At 47.4% G+C, this 12362-nt stretch overlaps 1 protein-coding gene across 1 annotated transcript in view; it reads right to left on the minus strand.

Annotated features, from left to right (window-relative positions):
* VWA3A (von Willebrand factor A domain containing 3A) overlaps window positions 1-12362 on the minus strand; it is a 138169-nt gene that overhangs the window by 18383 nt on the left and 107424 nt on the right. Inside the window, exons 27-28 of the mRNA XM_073591043.1 lie at window positions 7817-7925; window positions 4582-4726 (exon numbers count right to left, since the gene is read on the minus strand). Of these exons, the coding sequence (XP_073447144.1) occupies window positions 4582-4726; window positions 7817-7925 (254 nt within the window). The remainder of the gene's footprint in view (window positions 1-4581; window positions 4727-7816; window positions 7926-12362) is intronic.

Genomic DNA, 12362 nt, shown 5'->3' on the forward strand with positions numbered 1-12362 from the left:
GAACTTCGCGATGAGGATTATACCTCAAGGGCGGTCCTTTATATCATAGCTTTTAGTTTTTCTCACACCAGTGAAAGATCCAGACCAAGTTCTCAAACTAGACAAAGCAGCAGTAGCAGACTTAGCTATGTGGGACAAGTTCCTCACCAGTTGGAACAGCATTTCAATGCTCATCCCAGCAGTGTCAGCCGAGCCACCATGGGTGGTCACTGATGCCGCAGCCTCCACGGACTTCGCTGCCATTTCTGGCCGCCACTGGTACGCCGAACCTTGGCCCCCAGAAATTCTCTTAAATTTTTGCTTTCACCCGGTCTTCATCACTCTTGGAGCTGTATCCCATCGTGGCAGCTGCCCAGGTCTGGGGCCACACTTGGACAAGACAGACGGTGCTCTTCACCACGGACAATCAGGCCACGGCCGACATCATCAAAGGTAGATCCAAGTCACTCCCCATCATGTCCTTCCTGCGCAGGCTCGCGCAGCTGTCACTCTGTCACCAGTTTAATATCTTCTGTAGACATATTCCAGGCAAATGCAAAATCGCAGCTGATGAGCTGTCCTGTTTCAACCTTACATTGTTTTTCAAGCAGGAGCCTGGAGCTGACCCAACAACTACTCCTGTCCCACCCTGGTCGTTGCTGACGATGGACTGAAGTCGCATCTCGCCAGCCCAATCCAGCTCATTAACCAATCCTTGGCATGCAACACACTGAAGGCCTATCGCACTGCTTGGAACACTTACCGCAAGTTTTTGGCCTCTTGCCCAGAGCAGCGATAGGCAACGTTAGACATGTCCTAGCCTTTATATCGTATTGCCACACGCAGCGTGCCTCCCAACAAACTAGCCCGTACCAGGACCGTTATCCACTACTTCATCCGGTCACAAGGGTGCACCATGAGGCAGTCGCAATCCTTACTAGGGATGCTGAACTACGCGATGAGGATTATTCCTCAAGGGCGGTCCTTTATATCACAGCTTTTAGTTTTTCTCACACCAGTGAAAGATCCAGACCAAGTTCTCAAACTAGACCAAGCAGCAGTAGCAGACTTAGCTATGTGGGACAAGTTCCTCACCAGTTGGAACAGCATTTCAATGCTCATCCCAGCAGTGTCAGCCGAGCCACCATGGGTGGTCACTGATGCCGCAGCCTCCATGGACTTCGCGGCCATTTCTGGCCGCCACTGATACGCCGAACCTTGGCCCCCAGAAATTCTCTTAAATTTTTGCTTTCACCCGGTCTTCATCACTCTTGGAGCTGTATCCCATCGTGGCAGCTGCCCAGGTCTGGGGCCACACTTGGACAAGACAGACGGTGCTCTTCACCACGGACAATCAGGCCACGGCCGACATCATCAAAGGTAGATCCAAGTCACTCCCCATCATGTCCTTCCTGCGCAGGCTCGCGCAGCTGTCACTCTGTCACCAGTTTAATATCTTCTGTAGACATATTCCAGGCAAATGCAAAATCGCAGCTGATGAGCTGTCCTGTTTCAACCTTACTTTGATTTTCCAGCAGGAGCCTGGAGCTGACCCAACAACTACTCCTGTCCCACCCTGGTCATTGCTGACGATGGACTGAAGTCGCATCTCCCCAGCCCAATCCAGCTCATTAACCAATCCTTGGCATGCAACACACTGAAGGCCTATCGCACTGCTTGGAACACTTACCGCAAGTTTTTGGCCTCTTGCCCAGAGCAGCGATAGGCAACGTTAGACATGTCCTAGCCTTTATATCGTATTGCCACACGCAGCTGGCCCTTTCTCACAATACTATCAGGCTATACCTAGCCGGCAACCAGCATTTCCTGTCCTTACAAAAACCCCAGTAAACCGTCAGTATTCTCGGCCCATGCAGTCAAGTCCCTCCTACGGGGCATGCTGAAGCACCAACCAGTAGTCAGTGGCAAATGCCTACCTATCACGAGTACCCTCTTCATAGACATGTCTGAAATCCTTACTTGTTCTCCGTTTGGGGCTTTGCCCAGCCTAGTCGTCCAAGCGGCCATCTACCAGGCCCTCTATGGTATCCTACGACCTATTGAATTTACCGTCAGCGGCTCTGGCAGTCAGACACTGCTCTGACGCCACCTGACTTGCATTTGAATGATTACACCCTTCATCTCACAGTCTGCAAAATGCAACAAACCGGCCCAGGGATTGACATCAACCGGATGAAACTAAATATCTTTATTGATTATCCACAAATTAACACATAATTGAAAAAATATTATTGATGTATGCACCCACCTCCAACACGTATATTAAAATTAAGACCTAGGTCTTAATGGGACACAGGTGGCTACCACAACCGATTCATGCACAACTCTCACACACCCCACACACATGTATGTGTATAGTTATGTATAGTTATCAAAAAAGGATTCCTGATTCAAAAAGGAATAAATGTGAGATGAAACAGTTCCGTAGTTTAACTGGATTGAGCGTTCAACTTAATGCTCCGGTTGATGCTCCTGTGTTCCATTAAGACCTGGGTCTTAATTTTAATATATGTGTTGGAGGTGGTTGCACACATTAATAATATTTTTTCAATTATGTGTTAATTTGTGGATAATCAATAAAGATATTTAGTTTCATCTGGTTTATCCTCTTTGAAGAATATCTTTTGGTATTTTCCTGTTTTTTTCTTGTATGCCTATATATTCAGAGGATTACCACCCCGGGGGGTCTAGCTAATTGTGCTAAATATCTCCGGCTGAGGGTGTAAACAGATTGCAGTATTGGGTAGGCGTTTTTTTTAGGCCATTATTTATATTTCCATCGAATCTGGACTAAATTGGATGAGCCATAGGGTTTCCTTTTCTTTGTTTTTGTTACAGGGGTTGACATCAACCTGTTTTAGACTAACAACGCCTGATGTCCAGTGACGGTGCTTGACCGACTACTGTCCCATCTACCCAGCCAATCTGATGGCAGCTCGATGCTACCCTTTCTAACCAGCCCCCCCGAGTGGCAGCCAGTTTATCAAGCATGTCAGGATCCTCCTAAGCAACTTGGGCTTCAACCCCAGTCAATTCTCGACATTCCTCCCGGATTGGAGCAGCCTCAGCTGCCTCCCAGCAGGGAGTACCAGACCACGTAATTAAGAAACTAGGCCGATGGATGTCTGCTTGCCACATACATCCCAAAACCTTAGGAAGAAGAGGCACAAACCTTCACCAAGCTGGCTCAATAACCACAAGAATGAATAAAGAGTTATCTGAGTCTTTTGCCCCCTTTTCTTGGCATACCGACCAGACCACCAAGGCATACTTCAGGTCTATTTATGTTGTAAGTCTTGTCACGTGTTTATGTGATCCACATCTCTCTCGGTCATAGGGCCACGAAAATAAATATATATTTATTTATTTCACTTATATAGCGATGTCAATTTACGCAGTGCTTTACATATATATATATTGTACATTCACATCAGTCCCTACCCTCAAGGAGCTTTCAATCTAAGGTCCCTAAATCACATACATACTTAAGCTAGGGACAATTTTAGACAGGATCCAATTAACCTACCAGCATGTCTTTGGCGTATATGAAAAACCAGTCATGGAAAAGCATGCTCACGTAACTGATGACTTGCAAGGATAACTACTGAAGGGGGTATGCTGATTTGCCCCCAGAGCCAAAATATCTGCTTCTATAGGCTCTAACAAATTAGATACTGGCAGTGTAAGAAAAATACATACTGCATATTGTTATTTTTAGTAGTGCATGTAACACTTGGGCAGTTTTTTATGTGGAATATTTATGCATATTTATTTATCACCAAGAACAATTTACTGGACACTAAAATTTCATTTTATACAGTATCTATGGGCTCATTTATTATATTTATGAGATTTTCTGTACATTCACTAAATTTAGTAAATTTCACTAAACGTGCTGCCTCTATTATGTTAAGGATTTATTGACACTTAAGTTGTGGTTATATAGAGTGTATAAAATTACTTTGTGTGTGCAGTGGGGGGATATTTATTGATACTTGGGCAGTGCCCAGGATGTGATGGTGGCACACAACTAGTTAGAGTATGGAAAGCACTGGTGTATTTTTTTTAAGCTACTTTACCTTTTTCCAAGGCAAGACACTTGGTTTGTTCAAAACGTACATGCATTTAGGTCTCACCATCTCTGTATTCCATCTACTTCTCTAAATATATGATGATGATGCGGTCATTGTTAAATACAATTAAAAAAAGGGAGAGTAAGACATTTCTTGGACTCAGTAATGCCATGGTAATTTACATTTGCTAAGATCGTAACTACATGGGGCAACCAGTCAGCTTAGATTATCTAGTATAGGTTAGAAGATAAAAGAAAGGATTTAACTGGCTGCAATGGACATCAATCCAGATCTTTACATCAGCCCAACTGCTTGATTAACAACAAAGGCATGACAAGATCAGATGTCTACGATGGGACAGCACCCTTCAGACTACTTTGCTAATTTTTATGAAAAAAAGTTGAACATTTCTAGATGGAACAGATCTAGCTTGAATGTCTAACTTCTACAACTAGTAAACAAGGACTTATGGTCACATCACATGTAATCAAAATTCATGTCCACATACCAAATGTTTCTAGCCCTTAGTTGTTCCCATAGCAGTGAGATCAAGCCTTTTTGCATCTCTGGTAGAAAAGGAGCCATGGAGCTGGATGAATCAATTATTATACACACTTTACTCTCCAACACCACTCCAAACAGCTGTCGACTCCCTGCAACACACAGCATAGATCAAAAGTGTAACAAAACAACTAAAACAATTTCAAGCAAGATCTAATGTATCCATAATTATAGGAAAATCAAGTACACCAGTATGTGTTTTAGATGTGCTACATGTGCCCAAATAACATAATGAAAATGGAATGAATATAGCATCCCCTCTTCCTCCCCCCTGCTGTATTCATACTGTACATACAAACATATTGTGGGGTTCAGCTCAAGTGACGTGGTCTTTTTAAACCTCAGCCCCGCCAGTAAAGAACCTTTTTTGGGCTTTTGAACATTTTTATTCAAAAGCAAAGTTCAAAAACTTACACAAAAGGTTAGTCTCACAGGGGTTTTTAGAATCACAGCAATTAATATGCATTTTCTAGCTTCTGGCTATCCTGACTGCATAGTCCCAGAGCCTGTCTCTGCACAGACTCACCACGTTATCTCCTTCAGCCTTGTGACACACAAACTGCCCAACTTGGGCTACACAGGCTCCTGGCTAATTATACCCTGCATCCTAATACCTCTCTCAGGCGACAGCCTTGAAGCCAGAACAAACCCTCTTCTAGTGCCTGTTCACACACATTGCTCGCACAGCAGCTTGCCTCCAGGAAATAGAGCATTAAACCGTAGACAGTCCCATAGTTGCCAACATTGTAAAAAAAAAATGTGGGACACTTTTGTGGCTGTAGGCGGAGCTGTTCAATAATTAGGGGGCGGGGCATTCGTCAGCAGGCGTGGCCTAGCAAAAATAGACAAGTGCGGCGCGCGAAGCGTGCCGCGGCGAAAAATGGGCGTGGTTTGCGCGAAATTGTGGGCGTGGCTTAAATGGGCGTGGCTATAGAGGGTGTGGTTAGAGTCTGAAATGAATGAGGGATGGAGAGGGAGAGAGAGGGGGAGAGAGGGGGAGAGAGAGGGAAATGACGGGACAGCAGCCCCAGATCCTACACAATAGAAATATGTGTATTCTAGAAAGTTTAACAATCAGCAGATAAAGATACTCCAAACACCTGGTGTTAGCACTTCAATCATCCCGGCACCATGGTTGTTATGGTGTCAGGATGATTGAAGCGCATTATTTCTATTATTATATTGTAATATAAAATGAAATCATTCAACTCACCATAATGCAGAATCAGTGGGATCCCTGAGCGTGTCACCAGCCACGTCGCCTGCCACCAGCCGTCCGTCCTTGCTTCAGATGTCCGAGCAGAGTCCGTCCTTGCATCAGATGTCCCCAGCGGAGCCCCCCCTCACACCAGGAGTCCCCGGCGGAGCCCCCCCTCACACCAGGAGTCCCCGGCGGAGCCCCCCCTCACACCAGGAGTCCCCGGCGGAGCCCCCCCTCACACCAGGAGTCCCCGGCGGAGCCCCCCCTCACATCAGGAGTCCCCGGCGGAGCCCCCCTCACATCAGGAGTCCCCTGCGGAGCCCCCCCTCACATCAGGAGTCCCCGGCGGAGCCCCCCCTCACATCAGGAGTCCCCGGCGGAGCCCCCCCTCACATCAGGAGTCCCCGGCGGAGCTCCCCCTCACATGTCCCCGGCGGAGCCCCCCCTCACATCAGGAGTCCCCGGCGGAGCCCCCCTCACATCAGGAGTCCCCGGCGGAGCCCCCCCTCACATCAGGAGTCCCCGGCGGAGCTCCCACTCACATCAGGTGTCCCCGGCAGAGCCCCCCCTCACATCAGGAGTCCCCGGCGAAGCCCCCCCTCACAATCAGGAGTCCCCGGCAGAGCTCCCCCTCACATCAGGAGTCCCCGGCGGAGCTCCCCCTCACATCAGGTGTCCCCGGCGGAGCTCCCCCTCACATTAGGAGTCCCCAGTGCCCCCCCTCACATCAGGTGTCCCCAGTGCCCCCCCTCACATCAGGTGTCCCCAGTGCCCCCCCACTCACATCAGGAGTCCCCAGTGCCCCCCCACTCACATCAGGTGTCCCCAGTGCCCCCCCCCACTCACATCAGGTGTCCCCAGTGCCCTCCCCTCACATCAGGTGTCCCCAGTGCCCCCCCCTCACATCAGGTGTCCCCAGTGCCCCCCCACTTCAGGCGTCCCCAGTGCCCCCCCCTCACATCAGGTGTCCCCAGTGCCCCCCCCACTCACATCAGGAGTCCCCAGTGCCCCCCCACTCACATCAGGTGTCCCCAGTGCCCCCCCACTCACATCAGGTGTCCCCAGTGCCCCCCCCACTCACATCAGGTGTCCCCAGTGCCCCCCCACTCACATCAGGTGTCCCCAGTGCCCCCCCCACTCACATCAGGTGTCCCCAGTGCCCCCCCACTCACATCAGGTGTCCCACAGCGGTGCGCGCGCTCCCCCCCACCTAGAACCCCCGCCCCTTTCCATATCAGACTGGCAGCGGGGCGGGGGGGTAGGCGGGCCGAGGCGGAGCGGGGCGAGGCGGAGCGGGGCGGGCCGAGGCGGAGCGGGGCAGGGGGTGGGCGGCGACGCAGAAGCTTCGTCTAGCCCCCCCCAGCCGTCTTCCTGAACTTCCACAAAATGGCGGCCGGCGGAGACAATGTCTCCGCCGCCCGCCGACCTCTAGCGGCGGCGGTTTCAAAAACGGGAACCGGATTTTTTGGGACATTTCCTGGGACACCACAAATCCGGGAATTAAGTCCAAGTCCCGGGAATGTCCCGGGAAATCCGGGACAGTTGGCAGCTATGCAGTCCCAATACTAAAAAGATTGTTTACACCAGGCACAAATAGGATGTTTGTTATCATTAAAATGTGGACCCAAGCCTAGATGTTTCATCCCTCCCAGGTCTCTACAAAACCTTTGGGCTCCAGAACCCAAATCCAGGACTGCAAAGCCTGTTTTCTCTACTCAGAATAGACATCCTGGAACCCCTTAACCCACATAAGTAAGAACTCTGGGTGACATCTATCCCTTCTGACACCATGGCAAGGTGAAGCGCAGTTACAACACACTATATATATATATATATATATATATATATATATATATATATACACACACACATATATGTATATATATATATATATAGTACAAATATATACACACACACACACACTATCTAGCAGAAACCAAAATGATCATCATCTTAAAAAAGAAAAAGCCAAATAAATCACCAGATAAAAGCCACTGCAGTCGCTTAATATAACGTTTCAAAACCTTCTCCAGTTGCTCAATATATTCCTCTAGCTCCTTGGGCTGAAATTGAAGGTGTTTCACCACTCCCTGAAAGTGACAAAAAGCATAATTGTTTAAAAGTTGGGTAAAATATGAATAAGCATGCAAACCTTTCTTTACCAGGACAAAAATACATCTACACATATCACAGATAGTAATTTTTCATGAATAAACTAGGTTACAACCTCATTTCTAAGGCCATGTTCACATCCAGGCCTGTACTGGCTATAGGGACTACCGGGAGATTCCCGGTGGGCTGATGGCTCAGTGGGCCAGTCAGGTGCAGTCCTGGAGCAGCTCCTCTCTGACAGTGAGTGATCGCAATTTCACTCCTGTCAGGAGGAGAAGCTTCCATCCATTAGGCGTTATGCTCCCTCCAGCCTGCAGGGGGAGATAGACCAACGGCAGACTTTCCTTCCTCTCTCCCCTATCACTTGTTATCACATGACTGGAGAGAGGAACCAGAAGCTGCCTTCAAAACGGTTAGTACATGTGGGAGAGGGAGGACACTGATGTGATGGGCTGCTGATGGGGGCTCTCTGATGGGGACTGTGATGTGAAGTGGGCTGCTGGTGGGGACTCTGATGTGAAGTGGGCTGCTGGTGGGGACTCTGATGTGAAGGGAGCTGCTGGTGGGGACTGCTATGTGAAGTGGGCTGCTGGTGGGGACTCTGATGTGAAGGGAGCTGCTGGTGGGGACTGCTATGTGAAGTGGGCTGCTGGTGGGGACTCTCTGTGAAGGGAGCTGCTGATTGGGACACTCTAATGTAAGGGGGACGCTGTTGGGGATACTCTGGTGTAAGGGGGATGCTGTTGGGGACACTCTGATGTAAGGGGGATGCTGTTGGGGACACTCTTATGTAAGGGGGACTCTGTTGGGGACACTCTTATGTAAGGGGGATGCTGTTGGGGACACTTTGATGTAAGGGGGACGCTGTTGGGGACACTCTGATGTAAGGGGGATGCTGTTGGGGACACTCTGATGTAAGGGGGGTGCTGTTGGGAACACTCTGATGTAAAGGGGACTCTGTTGGGGACACTTTGATGTAAGGGGGACGCTGTTGGGGACACTCTGATGTAAGGGGGACGCTGTTGGGAACACTCTGATGTAAGGGGGACTCTGTTGGGGACACTCTGATGTAAGGGGGGCGCTGTTGGGAACACTCTGATGTAAGGGGGACTCTGTTGGGGACACTCTGATGTAAGGGGGGCGCTGTTGAGGACACTCTGATGTAAGGGGGATGCTGTTGGGGACACTCTGATGTAAGGGGGACGTTGTTGGGAACACTCTGATGTAAGGGGGACGCTGTTGGGAACACTCTGATGTAAGGGGGACTCTGTTGGGGACACTCTGATGTAAGAGGGGCGCTGTTGGGGACACTCTGATGTAAGGGGGGCGCTGTTGGGGACACTCTGATGTAAGGGGGGCGCTGTTGGGGACACTCTGATGTAAGGGGGGCGCTGTTGGGAACACTCTGATGTAAGGGGGACGCTGTTGGGGACACTCAAAATTCAAGTGGGCCAGTCATGAGGAAGTCCAGGGCCAAATTTTTGTCCCAGTCCAGCCCTGTTCACATCTATCCATGTCCGCTTTTTTCCTTTTTTAAACACCCATTGTATTGCATTTAGGTGCATTTTCTTTGGTCTACTGGCCATTACAGTGCATAAAAATGCCAGCCTCATTGAATAACATTGTATTTTATGACTCCTCCTTTTTTAATGATGTATACTTTAAAACACAAAGGTCCACTCTGCCATGGATGTAACTAGACACAAAAAGTTTTATTAATGTATATATCCTTTTCTCAGGCATGTCATTTAATAAATAGGTCCGGAACTTATAATTTTCCTCCAAGACTATTGCACCGCAGAGAAAACCCCTAAAATTTGCTCCATCTGCCAAAATTATAACTGACATACATGTTGCTAATTTATTATCACAAAAACAGCATACAGACATATGGACTGAGGATTCCAACACAAAATACCCTGATATTCCTTCACACAGTAATGTTATAAGCCAAAATGATTATCCACAATGGGACCTATGCAATCTTCGGGAAGGTTAGACTTAAGTTCAAAGCCACAAAAAAGTGCAAAGCTGCCATATATGGTTTGTTAACCACAATGAAAAATTCATAATAAGACGTAAAATATACATGAAAAAAGTCAGCTGGACTGAGCATGCACTGGTGCCCACCATCTAAAGTCTGTAGTGACTTAAACAATGTGATTACAGACAAGTACAACAATTGGGAAGCTGTCTAAACAGTAATAAAGCTGGCCATACATTAAACTTCTTTTGTTCAGCCCACTGGGCTGGATCCATAGATTTCCAATCCACGCTTAAGGCTTTGTTTGAATGCCTTTTTTTGGCTGTTTTGTTTTTGCTGAAGGGGGATTTTATACGCAATTACCAGGCTGCAACAGCAAGTTAAAGTGGTTCTAAAGATAAAACATTTTTTGCCTTAATGCATTTTCTGCATTAAGGAAAAAATGTTTTACCACTTGTGCGCCCCCCCCCCTCTCCCCCAAACATTTATCTGACTCCTTTCTTGATCTAGCACTGTCCCCAACAAGTGCCCCGCTCTGCTCTCTTCCTGCATTCACAAGTTTCACTGAGAGCACTGGGAGCCATTGGCTCTTGCTGCCGTCACTCAAATCCTGTGAGGAGGGAGTGTGGGGCAGACCAGGGCCGTGCTGTGTGTGTCTATGGATACACATGGCTTGGCTTCAGAGCAAGCCCGCAAAGGTGTCCCCACAGCATCTGGCTTGCTATGGCACACATGCAGAAGAGAAGAGTGGACAACATTGGCTGGGGAGGAATGGGGCTTCTCTGTGCAATGCCATTGCACAGAGCAGGCAATTATGACATATTTATTATTTTAATTGAAAAAAATTGCCTTTACAACCACTATGAGTGTTTAGCTCACAGGTGTGTCACAGTCCTATTGCCCTAAACTGGTGAGTTTCACAGGCAGTTGTCACCTGTTAAACTTGTTATGAGGAGTTAAAGTGGTTGTAAACCCTTACACACCACTTTTACTTACAGGCTTACCTGTAGGTACTGGAAATAGCACGGTTTAGGAGCTATTTACCATATACAGTTGCGCCAACGTCATTGGCACATGCACACTAAAAAAAGGGAACAATTGTGCCGTTTCTATAGGGCCTGTGCCGCGACCGTCAGTTCTCGCGTGAATGTTGACAAGGCGGGGGTCCTCCTTCCCAGCTGTCAGAATACTCAAACAGTGACTAAAGCCAATTGGCTGCAGTCAGTGTTCGGCCCACTTTTTTCCTGCCCAGCTCTTTCAATTTCTCTATTGCCGTTTGTCAAGCCGGGTTGTGTTGGCAGGGACACCCACGGCTCAAATATTAGTGGATTCACAGGAATTGGAGCCATGCATGGCCGGCTTTAGAGGAGAGGCAATAAGGTCACTAAGCAGAATACAGGGATCACTTTACGAGTGACGGTAGAAAAGGCTGGCTTCATGTTCCCTGCAATCAAACACACTACTTCACTAGGAATAAACAAATTCAGTAGTACTATGCTGGGTAATGATTTTAGCTCATCTTTTTTTTCATATTTTTCCTCTAATAACCTACAGTACCTCATCATTGCTGCTCTAATTTCCTCAATATTAAACTAAACAAATTTCTCGCTTTCTATGAAGCTCATCAGAGACAAATCCTTTTTTTTTTTTGCTGTAATAATTTTTTGAAAACACAGGCATATGCTAAAAGGCTCTTTAACCGCTTGCCAACCAGCCACCGCAGTTATACTGCAACAGCTTGGCATGGCTGAGCAAATCGCCCTAGCTATTCGTCGGCTTTTTAAGACGCTATAGCAGGCGCGCGCCCACAGCATGTCATGTTGTCCGCCAGGAACCCGCGAACGCTCCTGACAGAACGAGGATGGGAATCTGTGTGCGTAAACACACAAATCCTGGTTCTGTCAGGGGAGTAGAGAGAGATTGTGTGTTCCTACTAAGTAGGAACAATGATATGTCTCCTCCCCCAGTCAGTCACATCCCCCACAGTTAGAAACACACCTAGGAAACACAGTTAACCCCTTGGTCGCCCCCTGGTGTTAACCCCTTCCCTGCCACTGACATTTATACAGTAATCAGTGGCTATTTTTAGCTCTGATAGCTGTATTAATGGCAATGGTTCCAAAAAAGTGTCAAAAGTGTCCCATCTGTCCGCCGCAATGTCGCAGTCCTGATAAAAATTGCTGCCATTACTAGTAAAAATAAATAAATAAATAAATAAATAATAAAAATGACATAAATCTATCCCCTATTTTGTAGACACTATAACTTTTGCGCAAAACAATCAATATACGCTTATTGCGATTTTTTTAATCAAAAATATGTAGAATACATATCGGCCTAAACTGAAGAAGAAATTTGTTTTTTTACATTTTTTTGGATATTTATTATAGCAAAAAGTGCAAAATATTGTGTTTTTTTTCAAAATTGTTGC

The sequence above is a fragment of the Aquarana catesbeiana genome, linkage group LG06 (assembly GCF_042186555.1).
Source record: "Aquarana catesbeiana isolate 2022-GZ linkage group LG06, ASM4218655v1, whole genome shotgun sequence".
Taxonomy (NCBI): Eukaryota; Metazoa; Chordata; class Amphibia; order Anura; family Ranidae; genus Aquarana; species Aquarana catesbeiana.